Raw genomic sequence first — 27,305 nt, 5'->3', positions numbered from 1 at the left:
TGAAATACAGCAGGAGTCTCAGATGGAGTCTGGCTCGCCAACAATACAAAGGCTGCCATCATTCCCCCATTATGGGGCCGAAAGATGGAAATGAATATGGATGAGAAATTTAAGCATGAAAACGTCAAGATGTGCTGCAAAGTGACTTTGGGAGATTAAGTGTGTGTGCGTGTGTGTGAGCCTGAGTGTATGTCTGAGTGTGTGTGTGTGTGTGTGTGTGTGTGTGTGTGTGTATGCCTGTGGCTTTAAGAGGCAGGTGCCTATGGTTCCCTTGACAACAGTCCATCATGGGAGGGTTGACCTTGCTGTGGCATGTGTCAAAGCAACATGCTACATACTAAGTACATTGTACACACACATTCTCGCTCCCGCACACACACACACACACACACACACACACATGTATTTACTTCAGTCCTTCCACTTGACCTTCACGCCACGTCCCCTTTGTTTTTTTCTCCCTTCAGCTCTTAACCCTCTTCACGCCTTCTTCTCCTCCCACTTTCACTCCCTCCCTTTATCTCCTTCAATGCTTTCTCGCCATCTATTTCTCGTCTTTTTATGGCCTCTGTCCTTTCATTCTCATCTCCTCCCTCCTCTTATCTCACCATCACCCCCCACCCCTCTCTCCTCTCCTCCTTCCTCCTCTGCTCGTTTTACTCTCTCTCTCTCTCTTACTCTCTCTCTACCACTTCTTTCTCCTCTCCACTTCTAGTCAACGCTGCCTCGTCTCCTCCCTTAGTTAACGGCAACTCCCTTCCTCCTCCCTCCCTCTCTCCTCCCTTACGTAATGGTAACTCAACCCTTCCCCGCTCTCCTCTCCTCCTGGAGGTAATGGCTTCTCTCCTCCTCCCTGGGCAGTACGCTCCTCTCCTCCCCATCTCCTCTCTTAAGTAGCGTTGCGTCCCCTCCTCCCCTCCGTAATTGTGATCAATGGCAGCGATGGCTGTGTCGCTGACAGAAAGAGTGAAAGTCTTACCCTCCTCCTTTATTAGCTTCCCTCGCTCCTCTCCTCCAACTCATTATCATTCCATTACATGGATTAGTCTGTTCCTGACACACGACCGGCCAGACACTCCTCATTATGGACGGATACACACACACACATCAGTACACACAGTGAATCATATAGATGATAGAAACAGACGATAAGACACACATAAGCTATGTTTTCATTCTGATGTCAAGTGAATTTTAGGCACATTTTTTAAATGTTGCCCAAGAAAAAAAAAAGGAAATTGGGAGCGACTCCATTTTAATGCACCAATGAATGGCTATACAGTTGTGATGGGCGCCTTATATATTTCAGACATTTCAGGAAGTCCAAAGCCACTTTTGAACTGTTGAGCAATGAGACTGAGCCTTTCATCCATTTATCGTATCATTTCTTTAGAGACAAATAAAACTCTGCTTAAAGCGAGTGCAAACATGTTTTTGCGATATTGAGGAAATTTTATTGTATATTTGCTGTTTCCATTCAGTGGTTCTAATGCAGTACATCATAACTTGCTTGGATGGATGGAAACCCAGCTACAGGCAGGGCACACACAGGCAAGCATATACAGACACACACACACACACACACACACACAGAAACACATAGTCAACAGTTAATGACATGCTACAGGCATAGCCGTGTTACACACATAATCACATCAGGATTTAGTCAGTGTGTGTGTGTTTGTGTATATTTGTGTGTGTGTGTGTGTGTGTGTGTGTGTGTGTTAGTGTGAATGTTTGGAGTGAAGCCAGCCAGGCCCTTTTCCCTCCATCCACTTATTTGTCACCTTTCCAGAGTCACTTAAACCGCTTTGATCCTGGCAGATTTATGGCCAAGCCTACACACACACACACACACACACATACACACAAACATGTAAAAAAAAAAAACCCCAAAAAACAGGAGAGAGTTTTCACCGCATTCACCTCAAGTAGCCCAATATTAACGACCCTCAAACTTTAGACTTTAATCTTTTGGGTGCTTGTGTGCGTGTGTGTGTGTGTGCATGTGTGTAAAAAGTGGTAATATAGCGTAGACCACCGATAATCCTATTGAGGACGCCAGGATAAAAAAAAAAACTCATGTGAGGTTTTAAGCTACATCAGCTCCCTCGGATCTGCTACCTTCCTGCTCAAATCCACACACACACACACACACACACACACACACACAAACAGACAGAGAGTCAACAAATATGCTCGTACACGTTAACTTGGGTGTGAAATCGACTGCATACATAAGCACAGATGTACGCACACGCTCGGTAAGACGGCGAGAGTAAGAAAGGGAGACAGAGCGAGAAAGGGAGAGAGAGAGAGAGAGAGAGAGAGAGAGAGAGAGAGAGAGAGAGAGAGAGAGAGAGAGAGAGAGAGAGAGAGAGAGAGAGAGAACATGTAGGACAGCAAATATAACAAGCGTTTGGTTCAGAGCCATGCTGAAGCCTAACTGACAACAACAGCCTTAAAATAGCTCTCCGCTGAGTGGAGACAGCCTGTAAAGATGTCAACACATTTTTTTTTTCTCCCTACTTGCTTTCATTTTAAGATTAAAAAAAAAAACCCCAACGTAATTCATCTCAACACTGACCTCGACCTCAAAGTGTGCGTGTTATGCGTTGTGTACAAGTGACATCGCAGCACTGGTGAAGTGTTATGCTGATGATCTGCTTTGGTTTGAGGAGCAACAGATTACATAGTTAATACCCTATATTTGCAATTTGTTGAACGTGTAGAAAAAAAACTGACTGTGTGTGTGTGTGTGTGTTCATTTTGAGTAAAAGCAAAAACCTAAGCTGCTCTCAAATCAAAATCGCCTCTTTAGCTGAAAATCATTCTGCCCAGCGACATATGACAAAACGTCAAATAACAGTGGGTCTACAACTACATAAAATAGTTTACAAATTGATTGTGTCGTTTCACTTTTCATATGTGGAAATTATGGTTTATATTTTCCATACCCCACACAGCAACAGCCATGGTTGTTTACCAGACTCGTTAAACGCTACAGCTACGTTTAAATGTGGGTTGGAGGGAACGGAAATGAGGTTCATTAGTTATCTTCCATTATGGTCAAACAGACACAGACACTGTCACCATTGATTTCACTGCAGTGTTCATTCAGTACACACTCATCTCCCCGCTTGTAGATTTCCAATCAAACCACATATTTTTAGAATCTAGGTATCTGTTTCATATTTTTGGGTCAAGATGTTAGCCTGGAGTGGTTTGTTGCTCCAATAAAGCTGCAGTAACACGTCATTGTAATAAAAAAAAAAACTGAAAATGTTCAATAAATCTTTTTAATAGTTATATAATACTTTCCTGGCAACCACAGCTACTGCCATCATGGAGGTCCATTGGAGAATTAGCTGTGCACAAGTAACGGCTGAATGTAATAACAACCGGGCAAGAAAAAGAGCCTGAATACCTGAAGAAGACTGTTGTGGTGTGGATGAAGGTAATGTTATGACTAAAAGTAAACAGTCTGATAAGGTAGATTTGTTTCCAAATGTAGATACTGTGACACAACTGTCTTGTCTTTAGCCGTAGTCTCTACTCCAAAACACTGATGGCTAGTTTGAAAAGCGTCAGCTCACTTAACCTAGACCAGTGGTTCTCAACGTGGGGTCCGGGGACCACCAGGGGTCCTTGAGGGGGTTCCAGGGGGTCCCCAGCAAACTGATGAATTGTTAAACTTCACCATTATTTAAATTACAAGAAGTTAACACAATTAACTTTTTGATAATTCTTTCATTATTATCTCTCTACCTACAATATAGATATTCATGGAATTCTGGACAAAATCATATTTAACAATAAAAATATTCAGAGATTTGGGTCCGACAGACAAAATATCATCAAATGGGGGTCCATGGCTCTAATGTGGACTATATTAGGGGTCCTTTATATAACTGCTGTTTCGGTTAGCTAGCTAACTAGCTAGCACAGGCTAATTTAGGAGAGCAACCGATGCTAATGTTAGCTCACGACTATTAGCCACTACCAATGCTAGCTTCTACTGCGCAAATCAGATGTGGTTACAACAGTTTACAGTGATGGTTAACTGACCGGATGCTTTGGTCAGCTAGCTAATAAGCTCAGAAATTTACCATGTCTACGGAATTTTGTTGTGACAGCCTCGGCGCAAGTTTAGAAACACAATCAGCTGTTCAAGCCGCCATTTCCCAAAGAGCTGATGACCTCCAATATGGCCGCCAGAGGGTGCGTCGTGTTACTTGAAAGCCCTCTACAGGAGCAGCACCAGCCTGAAGAGCAGAATGAGTCATAAAGCTCTGCAGTCCGCTCTGCTTCTCCTCCTTGACTCACTGACAGCGCCGCCGCGACAGCCAATGGGCTGCTAGAGGGGGCGGGACCTACAGACTGGGGAGGGAAGGGATGAGGCATGGTATGGGGCGGCTAGGACATCAATCATTCGGGAAGGACGAGGAGGGGGTGGGGGGGGAATTGTGTTAAGTTTTGAGTCTGGAGCTGGGGTCGGAGCAAAATTGAGAGATAGAGGGATGTGTGTGCGTATGTGTTGTGTGTGTGTGTGTGTGTGTGTGTGTGTAGGCTATGCCCCCCTAGCCTGGTCTTGCAGATGATTAGCATGCTGGTCACATCAGCAGTCAGACACAGAGAGAGCTGGGCAGACTCCAGAGTGAGGCTGAGGCTTCCTCCTCCCATAGTAGCGCAGTACTGACTTAAGCACTAAATATACTTAACGCTCCAGCAACAACGAGAATGAATAGGCAATATCGCAGAGCAGTCTGGCAAACACCATTACTGAGAGAGAGAGAGGGGAAAAAACAGACACTCAGTGATTGTGCCTATGTGAGAAGGAGTGTGTGTGTTACAGAGAGAGAAAGAGAGTGTGTATGTGTGTGTGTTTCTTTACTCATCATGAGAAACAAATGTCTTGATAAGGATGGAAAGATGAGCAAAATCCTTCAAAGTGAGGACATTTTGCCGATCCTCACTTCTTTAAGGGGCTATTTCTGGGATTAAGACTTGGGTTTAGGGTTAGGATTAGAATTAGGATTAGGTTCAGGTTAGGTTTTTGGGTTAAGATTAGGGGTTTGGGAATGAATGTAGTCAATGAAGGTCCTATAGTAGTTTGTATTGTAACAAATGTGTGTATTTCCCTACTGAAAATACTGAAACTAAACGGTGATGATACTTATTCACTTGCTCCATGTCACCAACAGAGTTAGTAATCAACAACATTGGGAATCCACTGAATAATGTGCTGTGAGGTTTGAGGCCACACACACACACACACACACACACACACTAGCAGCAGCAGCACTAGCCCATAGGCATAAAATCTGTCCACAGTAACAGCAGGGCAGGCCGGTCCTGATTGGGATCTTATCGATGTTTGTCCAACACCTGGCATGCCAAACCGAGCGCAGCATCCAACTCTGCTGCCATGCATGGAAACAGATAGTCTGCTGATGACTAGTGCTGCAGGGTATTGACAAATAATCATATTGCACTCATTATGTGGAATATTGCAATAGCGATATAAATTGCAATGCAGTATACAGACACTGATTTTAGAACAAGAAACATTTTTAATTAAAAAACTAAGATGTTGTCAAATATTTGTTGTGTGAATGTCAATGTAGGTTTTTTTTTCATAGTGTGCAATTTAAATTTATAGGTCAGACATTGGCCTCAGCACCAGACACCATGTTTAGGATCCATTTTCAGCAGCCACCACTCATAAAATAATTGCAGCCTCTTGCGATTTGGAAATTGAAGTAGATGGTATTGTGATTTTTGATTTTTTGCTTTGCCCGCTTTGTAAATGCTGGGGGAAAACCAAGCAAACATGCACACTATCTCTCTCACACACACACACACACACACACACACACACACACACACACACACACACACACACACACACACACACACACACACACACACACACACACACACACACACACACACACACACAGAGGCAAACATGGACATACACATGCACACAGAGAAAGCTAATTGTAGTTTGGCTGATCAGTATGCATGTACGCTTCACTGCACCCAGACTAGAGAGTGAGAGAGAGAGAGAGAGATAGATAGAGAGAGAAGAGAGCAACAACAGGACACTAATCCAGCAGCTTTTAATTTAGTGTGTATTGATCAGAGCTGCATCTCTTTAGCCAGTGTAGGGAGACAGAGTCAGTCAGTCTGTCTGTCCTTTTGTGTTGATATGGTCCAACAGTCTGTAATGTCCTTCTAAATGAGGGCCACTCTACACGTCTCTCTGTCTCTATTTTCTTTCAATACAACTCTAAGTTCTTGTACATTCAGTATTTTGACTATTCTCTTATTAAGCTGTTAATTCATATGCATCGTCAAATCCAGATCGCAACTGTGTACACATGAATTAAAAGAATATTCTCAACATCCACATGATACTTACACAAGCTGCAAAAATGACTAATAAACAGACTGTGTCATTATGCCTGCTCATATCCCAGCTATTATATTTAGGTTTCTAACAAGGTTAGTTGGGATTAATTAAGGTTAATTCTTCATTTATAGGCAGTAATGTATCCCAGACTTTCCTCTACCATTAAATAGGTGCAGTGAGTCACCCTGCCTTAAAGAGCTGCTAACCCTACTATACAATTCATTAGTATGGGTTTCAGTGAACAGGTCTAATGTAACACGATGGTATAAATGCTGTTTCAGTGGCTTTTACATACTGCCAAGAATAAAATTAGGAGGAAACGCTTGATGTCTTTGCATGAAAATCCTCAGATTTAAAAGAAATTGGCACAGAATTTTGTCTGTCAGCAGCTTGAATGCAAAAATATCAATATTGGCCTTCAGAAACCCATATTGGTAGAACCCTAGTATTTAATAGCCTTACATTGGCAACTGCATACATGGTATGGTATTTACAAGAGCCAAATTAAGATATGAATATGATATCAATTTCAATGTGCATTGTACATGCACTCTGTCTGTTTAGCCCCCTGTGGGTCAAGTACAACTAACTCAATACTTTTCTGATAAATTTCTGACTCTCTCTCTATCCGTTAATCTATATCTATTGCAGGGATGTGATCAAGGAACACCAGAAAACCAGGAAAAAGTATAGTCATCTCCTATTATTAATAAATGGGATTTGTGTGTCTAAAGATAAAAAAACTGAATTGAAACAACCTGAAAAATCTCATCCGTGTTTCTTGATTTTGTGCATTCTTGCCTAATGTCTTTGAGTATCCTGAAAAGCATTAGACAAATAAAAAGTATTCGCATCATTATTTATATTATTACCTCTGATTATGCAGGGATTAACACAGCACTGTTACCTATCTGTGTATCTCTTTGTATGTCTGTTTTCGGCTGCCTGAAAAGCACCACAATAACAGATCCAAAACTCAACTTCAAATCCACCGCTTCACTAAACAATAACGGCAAAGACAGACGTAACGTTAAACTATCTCTCATCAGCTAATGGCGTTCGGAGATGCCGTCCTAATCTTTCTGTCCACATCTGCTTTTTGTTTGGTTTCAGTACACAGGGGCTTTTCATGGCAATCGAGGAGAAGTGCTTTGTAAGTTAGGGGCTATAATTAAATGCACTAGGGTACATGACTTCATAGCTGAGCATGAGGCTAGCTCTGTTGCATGATAAAAGAGACGTTTGGTTTTACCAGAATATTCCGTTCCGGAAGATTAGACATGAAATGAAGCCGACCATCAATCTGCCACTCTCTATTCCTCCTCCCTGACATTTCCCTTTTCCATGGTGTGTGTGTGCATGATAGACAGCACTTCCAAACGAATCTATTAATAATTTCTGCCTGCCCGAGCCTCACATTGTGTGTGTGTTTTGGTAAATGTCTAAATAGATCTATTATCAGTTATGACAATCTGTCACCTGCATCACAGGACGGCAGGCTCTTTACAGCAGGGTCACGGTCACAGTGACATAATGCATTAGGAGCTCCTGCGAGCATGTGTTAATACGCGGTGTGTGTGTGTGTGGTGTGTGTGTGTGTGCACGCTCCAGGCTCATTGTCTCCTTGTTCTTCAATTTCTCCAATGTCTTATCTCTCTCGGTAACACAAGCTGTCCACCGCCGCCCGCCAACAAAACAAAAAAAAAAGGACAATCTCTCTTTCTCCCTCTCATCCCCTGCCCACCCCTTCTTTCCATTCAAGGCTTTTTCATTTCTCCTCTGGCGTTCCTTAATTCTCCATCCCTCCGTCTGTCTCATCTGATAGCGCCCTGTGCTTCCCTCCATCCAATTCCCCCCTCTCCTCCTCCTCCTCAATCCGCTCCTGACGTTTTTTCACCCACCCCCTCCGCGATCTTTCTCTAATTGGTATGCAGGTCTCTACTTTTTTTTTTTTTTATCCTTTTCCTGTTCGATTGCCATCCCTTCTTTCCTCTATCTTCCTCCAACACAGACTTTGAATTGATTTTATCCAATTCCAGTCCTGTGTGTTCTGCCCTCTGCAGCTCACCATCTTCTGGCTCTCCCTTTAAAACATTTCTTTCCATTCTCTCCATCTCTGCTTTGTGATGGCCGCCCAGTCCCACTACCAGCAGTCTTTCAGTCTCTCTCCATCTCTCTTTTACATACATTCTCAATACTTTAATAGAAACCGCTAAATTAAAAGTAATAATAATAATAAGCAGCGATAGCCACCATGGCCCTACAGAAACATCCAAGGACAAAGATGTCACAGCTCCGCCCACACTGTTTGATTGACAGGTGACCTCTGGGAAGTGCAGTGCAGAAACACCACAGCAGTGAGCGCTTAGCCACAAATATGTCACCAAAACTTAAAAAAACAAGGAAATCTCTTGAAATATGAGTCAGATATTGCAGAGGTTCAACATGATTTAAGACATTTAAAGTTATAGAAGAGACCGAGGTGAATCTTGCAAGTGGTTTGGCCTTTATTTTGGCACAGCAAATGTGTGAAGATGCCCAAGGCTGCCAAATATCATGACCATCACCAAACAAAAAAAAAATACTCAAGACTTCTGACTTCTGCCCAGCTAAGCATAGGATTTGGTCGGCAAATACACACACTCACACACACACACACACACTCACACACTCACACACCCCCTCTCTGCCACTCGGTCCTGCCTATGCCCTGTCTGCTTACAATGCAATGTGAGGTTTCGCTCGCTCTCCCACGCATGCCATGTGTGTTTGTGACTATGAACGAGCGCATCAGTCTGCCGGCACATTCCTTTAAAAGCCCTTGATATGAGCACGAGTGATGTGTGTGAGTCTGTGTGTGTGTGTGTGCGAGAGTGTGTAAAAGTGTGTGTGCGTGTGTGCATCTGAGTCTGTGTGTGTGGGAGAAAGTTAGAGAAATAGAAAGAGTGGGTGAGTGTGCAGTGGCAGAAGTGGGTTACAGGTAATACGTAACATGGTTTTGATGTGTGTGTGTGTGTGTGTGTGTGTGTGTGTGTGTCTGAGTGTGTGTGTACCATGTGGACAGTATGTACTATATGCACAACGGAGCGTGCAATATGCGGTTTTACCATATGTAGCTATGTAGCCGTTAGAGTATGTGTCTGTATGTGTGTGTGTGTGTGTGTTTTCCTGTGCTGTGACTCATAGTTAATCTGAAGGCAAGAGCAGAAGTGATTCTTTCACAACAGCAAAAAACTGTGTGTGTGTGTGTGTGTGTGTGTGTGTGTGTGTGTTCAAGCAGCCCTATTGCTCACCACAGTGCTCGTCAAGACCGAATCCTGGCATGGCTCTTTGCTGTGTGCTCTTGCCCACAGCTGGGGAGCTATTTGAGTGTGTGACTGCATGTAGGTGGGTGGGTACTTCGTTTTGATGTTGTTATGCTAAGCTATCTAGTATGCGAATTGGTATGTGGGTGGCTACTGCTTCGTTTGGATGGTGTTAGAGTAAACTATGCGGCGTGTGAAGTCAGTTTAGATGTCGTCAACTATAAATCAGACACTCAGAGAAACTCAAAACGTGAGAAAGAAAAAGGTTAGAGTTAATTTATTCACTTGATGGGCAGATGGATAGAAAATAAGGCGGAGGTTGGCATGAGAAACAGAAGGAAAGAAAAACAAAGAATCTGTGTAATGTGTGTAGTGAGAGAGAGAAGAGAGGTGGAGAGACGGCGTCAGAAAGAAAGAGAAACGTGATGCCAGAGAAACAGAAAGACATGTGAAGAGAAAGTGTGAGGCAAGTGGAGACCAAGGTGAGTGTGGTGAGTCACGGTGAGAAAAGTCTCTAGAGAAGAGCAGCTGCACTGGTGGGAGAGGATGTCACTCACGGGCCTGAATAAATACAATAATGTGTGTGTGTGTGTGTTTGTGTGTGTGTGTCCCCGGGGTGTAGTGTTGCCATCTGTACACCAACGTGTAGCTCTGCTCTACATCTGGACTGAGAAAAAAAATAATAAAAAACAACAAGGCACTCTGATCACATCCAATCTCCACTACAAAACACACAACACATACACACACACACACACAGTAATACAATTGTCGGTCTATTATGTAACTTTTGAACAAACGGCTTGCAGAAATACATGAGCATAAAAAACACATTTCACTGCAGTTAAGATAAACAGCAGCCCGGGGCCTGAATTCAATCTGTGAAATAGACACAGCAGTAGAAACAGGATTGTAAACCATGGGTCTTATTCCCTCAGCAGCCATTTTGGACTTTTCCGCATACTTGGGGTGGGAAACTCTACCTGGGAGAAGCGTTGGGAATTGGACAAACATTTATCATTCCACAGATTCTCCACTGAAAAACATATTAGAAACAAACAGATCTCAAGAAGCTGGAGTGTTATATTGTAGGTTTACATTTTAACATACTATATTTGTCCCTCTGCTAGCTAACGGAATTTAGCCTCGGTACCGTTAGCTAGCTAATAGGCTACTAGCTAGCTGGTAAACTAGCTAACTTCCATGTGAAATCTAAGCAGTCGTAGTCGTCGTTCCAGAGATTTCTAGTTCATTTGATGACCGTTAGGTCTATCTACGTTCTCACTTATGTGTTGAAGTAGCCTAAGACTAGTTTTATATATTTGCCTTGCCTATATCTTCTGAGTGGAGTTTCCCATCTGGAGTGTGTTGTAAATTCAAAATGGCCACTGTGGGTTGATTTTTTTTTTTCTTGCACTAGTGATGCTACCCATCCCTCTGTAGCATTTCAAACAGTGTAAACAGTGGAGACAGCCAAGTATTTAAGGGTCACACACCATAACAGGTTGACAAAAATACAAGATAAATATGGATGTGATTCACCGACAATCAGAAAATATGTGGATGGGAGCATTAGGCTACCTGGGGCTTTTGAAGGTCGATACCAATATTATTTTGAAATCGCCAATAGCTGATTGTCCCAATATTGATTGTCTTTAAAATGTAGGCCTAAGTTATGCAATTTTCCATTTTATTTATTATTTCCCCCATATTTTGCTTCATGGCAGAGTGGAGAAGCCTCTGAAACAACACTTAGACCACCATGTGAAACCAAAACTCTCCATCGCAGCTATTCAATGGCCGGGGAAACTCTGGGATACATTAGACATTTAAATGATGAAATAATTTACAAACTTCATAATTGAACAGTTAAAAGAATAAACTAGAAGGGCACTCAGAGCTCAGACCTCCGCCAAGGTTCATGCTATTATTGCTCGTTTGTGAGTTGGATCCGGATCCGCTCCAAAATTTAATGGGTTCTTCCTTGGCCCATGCTACACCCTTCCACGAAGTTTCATGAAAATCGGGCCAGTAGTTTTTCTCTAATCCTGCTAACAGTCAAACGGCACCTATAACATAACCGTCTTTGCCGGAGGTAATATAATGTGCAAAGAAAATAAAATGTCATTGCAGGTCTTATAGACTCTCTTTATGTAACTGAGGTCAGGGAGGCAGTGGTCGACACTGACTGGCTGATATCTGATAGTTAATAAAAGGCAGATATCAGGCCAGAGTACACTAGTGTGCACCCTGCTAGTGCGTGTTTTCTTTTTGTTCCTCTTTCTTTATATGTATCCATGCCCTGGCGGAGCAAAGGACACAGATGAAACTGCTGCGAGTTGCTCCCAAAATGGTGTTTACCCATGTAAAGACGCAAGGAGGCGAGACGGGAAGCATACTGACGCTGGAAGCAGTTACAATATGACACAGCGGGCCTGGAACGGAGCCTGTGACAGCGGTGTTGGCGCCGGACCGATGGCAGCGGGTGAATCTGCGCCAGCGCGGAGAGCCGTAACGGCCCCGCCAGGTTTTGACAGCTACAGAAACAATGGCAGCAGAGGTGAAACTGCGCAGATCCATCACGACTGCACCGGGGGCGGCGGGGATGCGACTGTGGGAGGGGAGCCGTAATGGTGGCAGTGGGGGGGGGGGGGGGGGGGCAGTAGATCAGAGGGTTGAGTTACGGACAGGATCGGGGCAGCAGCCTGGATAGAAAGGGCTTAGATTTAGCTGCTGGCTGGCCGTCTACATCACTGTGAGGTATGATACTGCGGGGAGAGAGGGGAGAGACAGATGGAGAGACGCTGAGAGAGAGGCAGGGACGCAGGAAGGAAAAGACAGAGAGATGAAGAGGGAGAAAGAGGAAGCGAGCGAGTGACAGAAAGCGTAATCCCTCCATCAGGTCACCTCTCTCTCCTGTATCTCCTCCTTTTGCCCCAGCCGCTTCACTAAATCACCCCTAGCTTTGATGTCGTCCTTTTTTCCCGATAAAGCCTCCCAGTTTTCTCCGTCAGCCTCTCCTCCCCTCCTTCTTCTCTTCACCCACCTTTTTCTCTCCTTCACAGCCTTTCCTTCCCTCTCTCTTCTCACACCCTCCCCTCCAACGCTTCTTCTTTTTTTTACTCCCTCCCCCTTGACTTCTCACCTTCCCTCCCCTCCCTCTCTCCATCCACGCTTCATGCGTATTGTGCATCATCTTCCTCTGCTTCACCCCTTTCCTCATTCTTCTTCTTCTTCTCCTCCGCTGCGATCCTTCTCTCCTTGTTTCTCCTCTCTACTTCATATCCTGTTTGTTCCTCCGCTAACACTCAGTCTGTAGAGAGAGAGCAACACTCACCCCGCTGACATGGGCTGACACTTAGCCTGAAGCAAGAACACCCTGCCAGGACACAGACACGCACGTACACACACACACACACACACACACACACACACACACACACACAAGCCCCGTTTGATGTAAGACGCAAGGTGAGGCAAGACGAAGATGTTCTGTGTTCAGTGAAACATACAGTGGCACTGCAAGGCACAAACACAGTGAAAACACACTATAACACACACACTAACTTATACTTTATAACACACTAACACACACACAAGCACCATTTGATGTAAGGTGCAAGGTCAGCCAAGACACTGATTCAAGTGCTGCAAAACATAATGAAAATTACACTGAAAGGCGGCACTCAACGTGAAAATGTAGCACAAAAACACACTAGCACACATCTAATACATACACACACACACACACACACAACCATTTACTGTAAGGTGCGAGGTGAGACAAGAAGCAGGCTCAAGTGCTGCTAAGTGAAAATAACACTGTGTAATGAAAATGACACTGTGAAAGGCAGCACTCAACGTGAAAATGCAGTGCAAAACACACTAACATATACAATTATACACGTGCTAACACACACACACACACACACACACACACACACACACACACACACACACAGACAAAGCCACCATTTGATAGAAGGAGCGAGGTGAGGCAAGAGGTAGCCTAGGTTCAAGTGCCGCAAAATGAATACAACACTGTGAAAGGCACTCTCTGTGTGTGAAAGCGGCGTCGGCAACACACAATAGCACACAATAACACACACGCCACCGCCATCTGACGTGGGGCGCAAGGTGAGGCGTGACGCAGACTTGGAGAGCTGGGAAACACGTGACGAACCCCAACATCTTGCCGGCTGGCTGAATATACAGCAGGGACACAACGAATGGGATTGAATGGAAGCCCCTTTTTGGAAGTCCCCCCCCCCGCCTGTCATTCTAAAGCTGCCTTGAGGAAATGTTTCTTCAATGATGAGAAAGGGGCGTTTTTACATGTGGTGGTACAAACACACACACACACACACATGTACAAAACACACATACTGTTTATGTGTATGTGTTAAAAACCAAGTGACCTCTTGCTCTTTCACTCGCGCTCTCTTTTCCACTTTCCCTGTTTCTCTCCATTCCCCTCTCTCCCCCCTCTATCTCTCTCCTTCTCTTTCCTTCTTACTTTCACCCCTCTCTTTCCCTCCATTTCTCTTTCTTCCCCCTCTATTTCTCTCCCCCTCTCTCCCCTTCTCCTTCCCTCTTACTCTCACTCTCCTCCTCTTACTCTCTCTCCCTCTATTTCTCTCTCTCCTCCCTCTATTTCTCCCCCCCTCCATTTCTCTCCCTATCTCTCCCCCTCCACTATTTCTCTCCCCTCTATTTGTCTCTCTCTCCCCCTCTATCTCTCTCTCTTTCTCACACATTCTCACTCTCTCCGTCTTGCTCTACTTCCCACAGCCACAGGCAAGGACACACTGAGGCCTGTTACTTCCTAAGGAGGGCACAATCAACCTTTACACACACACACACACACAGATCCCCCCTCCCCCCTGTCAAATTCCATCGCATATGTTTACAAAAAAATAAAAAGCATGTGTTTGACAAATTGAGGTTAGCACGTGCTCCAGTGTCTGCCGGCTCTATCAGAAAACACCCTGAGTGCAAGTTATCACTCTTGGCGAGTTTGCTAATCGTGTTTTCGCTGGTTTGCACTTTGTTATCCAGAGCGAAAGGCCTGTTGGCTGGCCTCTCCCCTCTCTGCCCCTGCTAGACTGAGCATGTGACTCCCCGCGCGTGTGTGTGTGTGTGTGACGTGTAGATAAGATACCGTTTATAAGAGACAGTGGAAAATGTTGAGGCTGTCATATACAGGCCTACAGTCTGTGTGTGTTTATCTGCATTTAATTCAATGTAAATGTGTGTGAGTTGATCTTAAAAATGAGAGGTGGATCCAGTCCTCTGTGTCATTTAGATCCAACTACAGGAGCGCACAGGAATCCTCTCTTTGGTATCACTCACACATACACACACACACACACACAATTGACCCTTCATTAAAGCGATTACAGATTAATGAGCAGAGCGCACGCCTAATCCAGTTTAGCCCGAGACGGGGAGACGATGGCATCGCAGCCCGCTCTCAGCCGGCAGAACCGCACACCACTCAATTGGTTACCGTGGAACAGGAAACCTCTATCTCAGTGGCCGATCGCATTAGCTTCCTGGTTATTGACCAATCAGAACTGCCCCGGCCCCGATCCAGCCATCATAATCGGCTGAGAGTATCAGAATGACAGGGGAGTCGAGTTGTAGAGCAACAGCTGAACCAAAGAGGCCACTTAGGATGTGTATTTATTTTCCCATAACAAGTATCCTTGTTTTATCAGTACCTCCATTTCTACACTGCTAAACATCCATTTTGGGAAAAACAATCATTACCTGGAGTCATTCAGTCGATATCTGTAAAATCCAGTCTTTAAACTAAGGACTTAACTTGCACACTATCATCTACAAAGAGCCATATGTTGTTTTAATTTTGTGCAATCAATCATTTTGTAAGAGTAGGTGTTACTTTTGAAACATGGCTCTTCAATTACAAAATGTTGTTCATGTTGTTCAATTCTTGGGTAACACACTAGTGTCATTGTTTGAGCATTGTTTTCCCCGTCATTACTGTTAGCTTTAAAAGTTAAAAAGTTGAGGTTGTTGCTGAGGAATTGAGAAAATGTCCAGGTGATAAAGCGGTGTCAATAATCCTTACCACAGGCACCATGTCAAGGTCAATCTGTGTTAAGTGTATTACAAGCTTGTGCTATCACCCGAGGGAAACAATGTGTAACCTGAGCTGGAAAAGGATTACATGCATGTGCACGCGGTATTTGCATGCATACACGGATATAGCAGGCTCACATACACTCTTTGTACGGCTGCACAAATGCAGTAAGTGTTGTGTGGCCTCATGTTGTTCCTGTTGCTTATTCTCCTGTGTGCCTCCTGTATATGTGGCTGTAGAGCTGCTGCGGTATTGATCTTTTCCTTACCGCACAAATTAGCGAAGCCATTCAAACCGCCGCGGTAACCGGCAAAAAAAAAAAAAACGAATAATACGCAACCAAATACTGTGTTACAGTTGTTGTTACGTGCTCGCCACTTGTTGCTGTCCCGGTTGTATTTAGTCACGCTGGCAAATGCCTCGGAGACTCCTAACTGACGTAGTGCTGAGCCGGGACCTCCCGAGGTAGATGGGGTGCATCGTATAACGGGTGATGAGTGGTCCTAAGATGCGATGCTAGATTTGTCGTGTTTCCTCGCATTACTTTTTATTTTTTTTATTTTCTTGCTGTAAATGCGGCACACTGCTTCGTCCAAATTCTTTGGCTTTCCCTCTTCCTCAGGCTCAAAGCCAAAATGTTCCCAAACAGGAGAAGTAAGGTTGGGTTTCGCTACAAGATCCTTGTTTTTAGCCTAATTTGAAGCGAAAACTTTCCGTAGCCAACAGTTGCCAAGCACGTTCTGGGGGGGGGGGCACGTCCTCCGATCAGAACGTTAACTGCGCAACTGTGAGTGGAAACGTTCGAACACATGGCGTGAAGAAAATAGGCTACACAATTATAATAATTATTACTATTATCTAAAAAATAGTATTGCATTTATTTCAGATCACATAACTTTTACAAGCAAAAATTGGAACATGAACAATAGGCCTAAAATAAACGGGAAAAAAACCCAGCGGTGAAGCGGTGATCAGCCTGACTCTGCGGTGATTGCGTTACCGCGGTAATGCGCTAACCGCAGCAGCTCTATGTGGCTGTTTGTGACTGTGTGTGTGTGTGTGTGTGTGTGTGTGTGTGTGTGTGTGTGCAGCGCTGAGCAATTCACTACTGCAATTTCCAAATCATAAGAGTGCAATTTTGCTCTTAGAGAGAAAGGTGTTTCAGATAGCTTCCTAAACATGCCACTTTGGAGCCGAACAAAATCTCTGGCCTACAAATCAAGGTATCCATCAAAGACATTTTCTCCAAAATAAACTGCATTCAAAAAGGGAAAATCATGAGCATTTATACGTCCCATATTTCCATTTCATATTTCCAAGTTTTGCAAAAAGGTTACAAAAGCACGCACATCCAAACACGATGAATACTAGGTGCTGGACAGAAGTAGCCTACATGTGAAAAATGGAAAAATAGAGTCCGCACACTAGATAATGCTCCCATGAACATTTATTGGTATACAACCATGTGACGTTTCGGGCACAAGCCCTTCTTCAGATGGGCTGAAGAAGGGCTTGCGCCCAAAACGTCGCATTATCTAGCGTGCAGACTATTTTTTCATTTTTCACATGTTTACAAGTGTTGAAACTGAAATTATGTAGAAAAATCTGTGTGGGTGTGCATGTGGTTTTATGTAACTGGATGCGACTGTGTCCTTGTTTATAGCACATTAGATGACAGCAGAGCATATGTCAGTGGCTCTGCCCATGGATAGGTGTCACTACACCTTGGAAAACAATGTGTGTGTGTGTGTGTGTGTGTGTGTGTGTCTAGCTGCCAGATGGGAGTCTTTGATTCCACAGCAGGGGGATCGGTGTCAGTAGACATAAACATAAGCGATGTCTCAAACACACACACATACACACAAACATACTACAACACCACAATACCACAACAAAAGCTTTCTCCAACCACAGCTGTGTTATGGACCAATCAACCACAACCTCTACAGTGCAGCAGCAGTAGGATAACTTCTTTCACTACCGAATTGTTCCTGCTTCTCTCCACTTCCTCTCTCAAGCCAAGCATGAGAGAAATTAACCGCAGCCAGCAGACAAACGTTGGTGAATCTTCATGTTTATCCAGTCTACCAGACACCAGGTAAACACTCTCTTTTAGGGTAGCAGCTCCTTAAGGCAGGGTGAGGCAGGTTTCACTGCAGGTTTTACAGACTGCCAGCCCTCAAGCTGTTGAGTGAAAACCTCCCACACCACACTGATTTCACCGGTCGGCCATCTGATTGAAGATAATAATAATGGGAGGTAATTTATTTCTAATTTCAATAGTAAAACGTGGTTCTAAAAGTGGTTCCTAGAGCTCCACAAGTGTTTGGGTAGTTTGGTTTGTTGCTGTCAAAAGTGACTCCCATACTGCCATACTTCCTCTTTCTTACATACTGTATGTGCTATGTGCAACCAGTATGCCATCACATGTATACAGGAAGAATTGTCAGCATCTGTAATGGAAATAATGGAGTCTTTAGAAACCTATGGGATGAACGAATCATTTAAGTAAATAACAGCCTTGTATTCCATCATTTTTCAACTTTCCACTATTGAAGAAGAAGCCCATTATCAGATATACTAAATAATCACGGAAAAACAAAGTGAAAAGGAAGCATCTATCCACTGAGATGAGGTCATTGGGCGAGTTTTGTACTTTACACTTTCCCATCTCCCTTCATCTCCATCAGCTGAGGCCAGCTGAGCCACGGAGGAAACTTCAGACCTCTTGGCCGCTCAGCTGTACGGAAGAACGAGCAGCGCCAAGACGAGTGGCAAAGCCAAAGCATCTTAATGAACACTACTACTGTGTGTGTGTGTGTGTGTGTGTATGCGATAGCCTGCTGGCTCTCTCTCTCTCTCTCTAGTCCTTTCCATTTGTGTGTGTGTGTGTGTGCAGCAGAGAGCAGGCAGGGTGGATAATGTAGCACTGACACTCGAGGAATGAAGAGAGTCGTCCCACTATTGTGTTGCAGGGCAATTATAGCACATGAGTCCAACAAATGCACAATGTATAATTCAGAACATCCTGCATTCTGCACTGCGCTTCTTCATGCCAACAGTATTCATTACCAGGCCAATAGATAAGCATTTATTTTTAATGCCATGACCCTGTTTGTTTGTTTTCATACTTTTACATTTTAGCCATTTAGCGGATGCTCTCATCCAGCGACTTACAAAAGAGTAAGCAAGAGCAGAACAGGCTTACATTCCTAGATTGCCAACAACCAAGAGTGAGGAAAGTGAAGGTCAAAGCCACAACAGATGCTACAAATGTTAGTGCGTCCTCCATTATGTGTGATAGAGAAGAGCTAGGTAAAGAAATAATAGCCGAAAAAGAGAAGGTGAAAAGGTTTTAGTAAAAGAAGGTAGTGTACAATCTTGACCTTCTGCTCTGACTGATGTTTTGGTGAAGATTAGTTGAAGAATCTATGGATGTGCATGTCTTGGCTGCTTGTAATGTTAGATATACTCAGGTTAAGAGTATATAAGTCTGCTAAATGCTTAAAATGTAAATGTTAAATGCATGATCCTGTGTAGCTCAATAGACAGAGCGTGGCATAAACACTGCTAGAGTTAGGGGTTAGACTGCTTCTGAGGCATCCAATAATAAAAATGTATGTAAGTGCATTGATCAGATGCATCCAGCAAATGGTGCACGTCACACATGAAGCCTTTCCCCTCGTCTATGGTCCACATTTTACCCAGACCCTATAGATCCGTCTCTCTCTTCTGGGAAAGAGAGTCCCACTCATGGCCCCGGGGAAGCCGCAATGAAGCACACCAGAGAGAGACACCATCCATCTATGGACCCGAGTCACGGGACTTTCCCCCCCTCGGCTCTGCAAGAAGGCCCTCTTCAATAATGCAAGACGAGGAGCTCCGCGACAGGGCCCATTCCAGGAATACTCGACGCAGTGGAGCTGCGCGAGGAGGCCTGAACTATGCAAGATGCTGGAATCCAAACCATCTTCGGTGTGAGCGCCGGCAGGCACCATCGACATTCCACCTGACTGTAAAAAAACTCACAGCGCTCGGAGACTGGTAATCTTCTTGCTACGCACTGCGGAGCCTATATGTGTACAGCGGGGAGCTAATCCACTGAAATGCGAGGCGCGGAGTTTGGAAAAGCAGCTGCCTGTCACTGGGATTATTTGGCAAGGGAAAATGAACGTTTCACCCCCCCCCCTCCCCCCGAGGTGAGGGAGGAGAAGAACCGACGAACCGAACACACCCGTGTGTTGATGACACTGCAGAAACTAGGGGAGACAGCGGAGGGAGGAATCACCCAATACACTGCACTGAAAGAGCTGGTCCGGAGCCAGGAAAATGATTTATTCGGCCATAGTAAAGAATAGAATGGAAGGTCATGAAGGCTGAACGCAGATATGACCTCAGAGGCACTCGGGCCGCGATGACAGATAGGAGAAAGGGCGGGGCCCGGCTTCATGAACGGAGCCGATTGTAGTTCTGTGCCCTTGGAAACAAATACGCTGTTTCGGGGTATCCTGGTTGCTCAGGAGCAAAGACGGATACAGTGTTTGTGGCTTCAGATTTGACTTGTGACAAAGTTCAAACAAGTGATACCATCTCACCTCTCTCTCTAGTATTTCCTGTTGCTGTCCGCTGCATGCTAGCTAAGGGAGTAAAAACGCCATAAAACATCTTCAAAACAAACTCCTGATCTTTGTTTAAATCTCCTTCAGGAGCTTTTTCCCAGGTTTCGCTCCATATCAGGATCAGGAGAGAACAGCTGATTGCAGGTTTGCGCCTGGGAGGGCAACTTGAAACCACAGGCACTGCATCAACACCGTGCCAAACGGCATTGTGGGTAGACAGGAAGAGGTTAGAACAACAACACCTCGGCTAGGGGGGGGGGGGGGAGTTTGCAAGTCCCCGTTGCAACAACAAAGATTAAGCAACAAGAAGCAAACAGGCCGCATTTAGCCCACTGCAAAATGACTTCACGACTCCTTTCCCGCTTAAGAAAACACGCAGTAAGAGAAGGTTTTAAGTTCGGTCCCTCATTTCCTCATCTCCAACGCATTTCAGATGTGACAGGTGCTTCTAACCTGCAGCCAGCTCAGGCAGGTTGTGACACAGATTTGTTCCCTATTGCCTCTGTCTGTGAGAAATCCCATTTAAATGTAGATGACAGAGCAACAGCTTCCAGTTCCAGCTCTCAGTCTCTCTCTCTCTCTTTCTGGCTCTCTGCGTGTCTCTCCCTGTTGCTGCAACTGCAGTGAAATCGAAGATATGTGATGGACCGTGACGCCTGCTGAAAACGGTCCGAAAAACCATCAACATCCACAATCACAAACTCGGAGGGTGACGTTAAATATTCATACAAAGCCGTCTGAGAATATTAGCACACAAACACAAAAAGGTAATAATCCGTACTGCGAATACAAGGTGGAGATAAAAGATATTTAGGATGTAGGATAGTAGTGGATGTTTTATTCAGGCTGGATGTTCAAAATATGGATCCAACACGGTATCGTTTATTCACAAGCGAGCGCATGGTATACACACACACACACACACACACACACACACACACACACACACATTTCCAAAATGCTAAGAAGCAAAACATACCCTCGAGGCTTTGCTTCTAACCCAGTAAAGCCCCAAAGCGTTTTAGGCAGCGGCATTAAGATGTCAGCATGTAAGCTCTGTATGATGATGGTTGCGCTTTTACCACCACGGTCTATTCTCACTAATTGCTTTCAGTAACCCCAACATCCGGGTGCCTCTGTAGGGATACGGATCAGACACACTCCATTCCACAGTGGAATAGGAAACAGAATTTAATGCTGAACTTTACTGTCCGTTCTTGCTGCAGCATTCAGAGCAAGGAGCCGGGTCACGATCACTGATGCAGCTGTAAATTTAAAAAGGTGAGAACTGCAGTGTGATCTCCTGTCGGCGGTCACCAGCTGAGCAGCCGGCAATACGAAGAAAGAAGCAAGTATTGTCTCAGACTAGTAGTAGTTTGGGTTATATTTTCTTGAAAAGGCCCCGTTCTCATCAGTCTGATACTACTCACCACACTGCATACCATGAAGCTCTATGTAAATATTTATGTTAGCTTAAAAAACATTAGAGGAGGAATTTCACAATCAAAAAAAAAGTGGGCTTACTCTCCTCTACATGCCTAACCGTCATATAGACTGTTACATGCTACAAACAATGTGCTTAACCCGGGCTTCTGAATCACATGATCTGGCCTTCAGTCAGAGCAGTTAACCTTTGACCTCGAATCCAACTCATGACCTAGGTTATTAGAACGTTATAAATACATACAGGACTATACTATACTATACTATCACATAGCTCACATAAGCAAGCACATCTGCCTAAGTGGAAAAGCTATCAGTTAGGGATGGGATGATAATTCGAAATTCAATATATCGCAGTACAAAAATGTGACAATACGTATCGTGGGGCAGAAAAAAGACTTGTGATATGATCTGTTGTAGTAATCACAAATGAGACGGCTTGCCCATCACAATTTCACAAGCTCTCCATCCAAATTATATTATTTGCACTTTGTAATGACATTTTTAAATCGTTGTTTACATTCTAGTAAGCCAATGCCATTGCGAGAAAGCTTTGTGCCTCAGAAATAAACATAATTCTGCACAGCCAGACTTTGTTGTCACTGACAACTTTTATTTATTACATCGTATCATGGTCGTATTGTGAGATAAGCATATAGTCCCGTCCCTACTATCAGCCTCGCTGCAGTGTGAAATCCATGTCGATGTATTCATACTCTCCGGCTGGCTGGACAGTCAAATTCCAATACAGACTGGCTGCTGAGGCAAACAAAGAGCCCACAAGCCTACTTGCATGCCTATTGTTTGCAGGGAGCTTATGTGGATAAGGTGTCTAGCCTACAGCGACCTTGCTGCATTGTCCAAACGAATCTACAAAACAGCACCACTCATTGCATTATAGCCTATGATTGAAGAACACAAAGCAAACTATTGGTGAAACAGGCTGCAGATTCACTTCCAAATTTTTTTTTTTTATATATGAGCCATTTCTGCCTGCCAAGTCACCAAAATGATCAGTCATGAGTCCCTCCTCCTCCACAATCCAATATATCACAAGTGGCTGGTGTTACGGCTGTATCATGTATGAATACAAAATATCCTTCTATGTAGGGGTTCAGTAGCTAATAGTGACAGGACTGCAACGCACGCTTCATCAATCTTTGTGTCTGCATTGATCAGGCAGGCAGCAAGGCTATCTGAGGGGAATAGACTGCAGCTGCCCTACACACACACACACACACACACACAATAAAAGACATCCAGGGACTTGCCTGTATGTGCTATCTATACCTATCAACACCATTATGGTTGTAAAAGCTACTGAGGGCTGATATGTGTAGAAACCAGTGGTTCTCAAACTGGGGTCTGGGGACCTCCAAGGGTCCTTGAGGGCCTTCTAGGGGCTTCCCTGGTAAAGATCAGGAGTAGATCACTGGGAATTACCCCAATTACAGAATAGATAACAAAGACTTTTCTCATCACAGGTTTCATTTTCACCACTATTACCTCATTTACACATCTCAATAGGCTACCAAAAAAATCCCTACCATATGGGCTGGGTGTGTGGGACAAAACCTCATCAAACAGGGGATCCATGCGGCCTAATGTCTGTCTATGTGAGGACCTGTGGTGTAAACACACTGCCTGGGTCATTTGCCACCCCTCCCAAAAAAAAAAAAAACCCCGACACAGTCACGGTCTGCTTCGCCCCTTACCTCGGCACACAGCTGGGCGAGGAGCGGTCCACCTCCCAGGTAGCGTACAGGTTCATGTGGACCGGCCGGTTGGAGGTGATGCTGACCGGCTTGGAGGGCTGCATGTGCGGCGAGGGGACACCCCCAGTCCGCGGGAGCCCTCCTCGCTCCGACATCCCGGAGGCTGGGCGGCTAAAGACGGGGTTTCAAAACGGTAGGAATAGCCGTAGTAGCCTTTCTTGGTTTGTTTTTTCTTCTTCTTCTTCTTCTTCTTCTTCTTCTGGTCTTGTTCCTCCTCCTCCTGCTGCTCCTGCCGCTTTGCTGTTCCTAGTCCAGACTCTGCTGCATATGCGTAAAACGGTCCCGTCCGTGCAATGGAAAGTTGATCCGGTTTGTGCTAATCGCCGGCTAATAATGATAACATTGCAGTCAGTGGGGTTTGTAGCCGTAGGAACGCGGTAAATCCCCCCTCTCTCCCTCTCCTTCTCTCTCTCTCTCTCTCCTTGTCTCTCTGCGCCTCAACTTCTTCGGTCGTGAATCATGTTTATCGGGTGCAGGAAGCGGAAATTTCTCTCGCCGAGGTCGCACAATGAGCAGAGAGAGATACGCCTCTTCAGTTAAAGAGGTACGACGAGAGAGAGAGAGAGAGAGGGAGAGAGAGAGAGAGAGAGAGAGAGAGAGAGACGGCTTAGTGTCTGTGTTATCTTCTAGGCATACCTACTGTATTTTTAGCCTTATTTAATATATACATTAATCTATTCTTTAGTTTACTTACGTGCGGTTTCATTATAGCCTACTTTTTTTTTTTATTAGATTTTTATTATAATTATTATCAATGTTATTATCATTATTGATTACTACCAAAGCTTTGGCAATAATATTACTTCATATTTACATTAATCTAATCCTTATTTTACTCAGATATTGTTTTTAGTACGGTTATTACAATTGTTTTTATTAAACTGAATTGGATTGAACTGACACTTCACATAGGCCTATATACTTCAGAATATGTTTAGAGCTAGCCTGTGCTTCAAAACATACAAAAACTGACCAAAAACTACATGAAGATAAAAAACATTTTCCATATATGTGCTACTGTATGTCTGCAAGTATATCCAATATATATTTTGCCCCTCAAAATGTGTTTATACTGAATGTTTTTCTACCATGTTCACATACATTTTTGGCCAATTTTTGTATATTTTGAAGTCGGTTTGTCCATTATGCGTTTTTGAAGGCAATACAGACGCTGATATTTTTTACACTGAAATCACCGATAGCCGGTATTTTGTGCCGATATTCAATATCTTTAAATGTGACCATTTTCATGCCAGAAAATGACAAGTATTCAGTGTTTCTGCCAGAATTTTTTGTTGTCCGGTGGAAACAGCATCATATGACACTTAGGCTACTCTCCACTGAAACCCATGCTAATGAAATTATTTGTACAGTAGGTGGTTTAGTTTTTGAATAATTAATGAATTGACTAAAATGGGTAAAAAAAAAAATTATAATTGGAAGTTTTACACATTGTTTTAGTGAGGAACCTCAATCATATCGGCTTGTCTGGCCGATCTCCTGTATTTAATATAAGGCCCGATGTATCAACAGACTTAAATATATCAGTTTAACCCTATTCAGAAATATACACATGCTTGGGTATGTGTGCTTTTTTTTGCTGCAGGCCTGCTTTAAATGTCACAACTCATTAACAATGGCATTTTAAAGTGTCAAAAGTCACTGAAAAGGTCAAAAAAACTACAACAGATTTGGATATAAGCCTGAAAATGGAGTGGTATATTGTGGTTAGTCAAACAAATCAAATAGATAATCAATGCCGACTCCTTCTCCTTGTTACAAAGGCATTGATTTAAGCCATGGATAGACCTCAGAGCCAATATTTACCCATCATTTACTGTTTTACTGGACAGTCCTATAGGGATTTCACTTTCTATTTGAAGAGGACTTTACCTTCATACAGGAAAAAATATCTATTCATTCTGGTGGAATTCCCCCAATGATCAATGGCACAATCATGTGTATAGGTAGAATTTTTTAAATGTGCTATTTTAGGAGCATGGCACACTGACTGAAGCCTCGGGTGGTCATGAGATAATTCCCATTAGTCATACACACGCGCACGCACACACACACACACACACACACACACACACACACACACACACACACACACACACACACACACAGACACACACACACCTTCCTTCAGCCACTGCAAGCAGGCAAAAATATAAACGTGCCAAACCGGTTCCAGTCTTTGAATCCAGCTTGCTTTCGTTTCATCGTGTGACTTTGTTTTCTTTTTCACTGCTCTGTTTGTATATGATAACCAGGGATGTGGAGGGGAATCCCACTCATCTTTACCCATCTTTTTTTTTTACTCATCTTTGTTTTTTTAGGACCGATATGAATCTGTATGAGGTAAAATCATAATAGGCTATACAGGATAGAAAGTGACCTAGTATCACACTGATGTAACGTATATGAGGATAGGGTAGGCTATATGATATATGAGGGTCTTTAAAAAAAAAAAACATAAATGAATGCTTTTTTTGAAATGTATTTGTGTTTACATCCATGGTTTTACCTTATGATCTCCAGCTGGAAGTCGTGGTTTACCCAAATTGTAATGATGTTGTTTTTGATTTCTCCTGAGTCTACAGAAATAATCTCCCACGGACTGTTTGGCTGCCTGTCACAGAACAGGTGCAGCTTTGCGCCCCAGGGTGAAAGAAGGCAGGACATGAGTGCATCATTACCATCCCTGAATCTGAATATGAATCATCAGGTGGCCTAATGCAATAATAATCACTCCATCGTCACACCACTGCTGAGTCCAACTTGACGTTTGTCTAAAGGCAGATTACAGGATTTAATGGTCCTTAGCACAACGTCAGCGTCATTATTAAGATGTTTGTGGATGATTTCCAAATGTACCTTCCTCTGGCAGGTTGAGGATAGCTATACTTATCACGGGTCTATGGAGATTTATGTAGCCGTCTCCTTCAGGATTATGCTACCTTCAAGTACTGTCGCAAATATCGTAATCGTGAGATGGGCGCACTTGAATGGTCCAACAATGTGGTAAACATGAACATGACTGGGGAAGTGGGCATTTTTGATAAGACCCCAGTTGCCGAGATGTGACGTTTAGGTGGTGAGCTGATGGTAACAATGACGTCATATATTACTGCTATTGTTTGGCATCCTAAGTAAATAACTCGTATTGTTGTATGTTTCAGTTTTCACTCTTAGTTTGACTTTTAGTTTAGTCACGCATTTTTGTTTTTAATAACAACTGGCCTATATTAATTAAAACATCAACTACCTGATACACATTTTCTCCTCTTCATTCTGCTGCGGCGGAATAAAGTAGCTCTGTGGAGTTTGATTTCTCAAATAAAACAACAACCAAAAAAGCTTCTTTTGTTACAGGGTGAATTGTATTGTTAGGCTACTTCTGACCAAAAGCACTTGCAAGTCGCATTTACAATTTCTGAAGACGGAAATAAGAGTTTACGAGGCGCCTTTGAAGGCAGCATCACTGTAGTTCTTTTCCGTATGGGGTGGGTTGGGTTCAGTTATCAATTACGCATGCGTAATTAGCTTCTGCTGCCTCTAACGTCTGTTTAATTATGGCCGAAAGTACAACACACTGTCCATTCACCTGTTCTCCACCTGTTGACATTTGACAGC

General features: G+C 43.7%; 1 protein-coding gene across 2 annotated transcripts in view; it reads right to left on the bottom strand.

The window, feature by feature from the left end:
- Positions 1-24,123, bottom strand: part of LOC139647578 (phosphofurin acidic cluster sorting protein 1-like) — a 57,815-nt gene extending 33,692 nt beyond the window's left edge. For both annotated transcript variants that reach the window (XM_071523503.1, XM_071523504.1), the window contains exon 1: positions 23,607-24,123. In XM_071523503.1, the coding sequence (XP_071379604.1) occupies positions 23,607-23,761 (155 nt within the window). In that variant the 5' untranslated portion in view covers positions 23,762-24,123. The remainder of the gene's footprint in view (positions 1-23,606) is intronic.
- Between the last annotated feature and the right edge of the window lie 3,182 nt (positions 24,124-27,305).

Source organism: Centroberyx affinis, unplaced genomic scaffold, assembly GCF_046629955.1.
Source record: "Centroberyx affinis isolate AG114_WGS23_722 - 3 ecotype Tasmania unplaced genomic scaffold, CSIRO-AGI_Caff_v1 ptg001094l_1, whole genome shotgun sequence".
NCBI classification, from domain to species: Eukaryota; Metazoa; Chordata; class Actinopteri; order Beryciformes; family Berycidae; genus Centroberyx; species Centroberyx affinis.
Note: the sequence above shows the minus strand (reverse complement) of the source record. Positions and strands in the feature narration are given on the sequence as shown.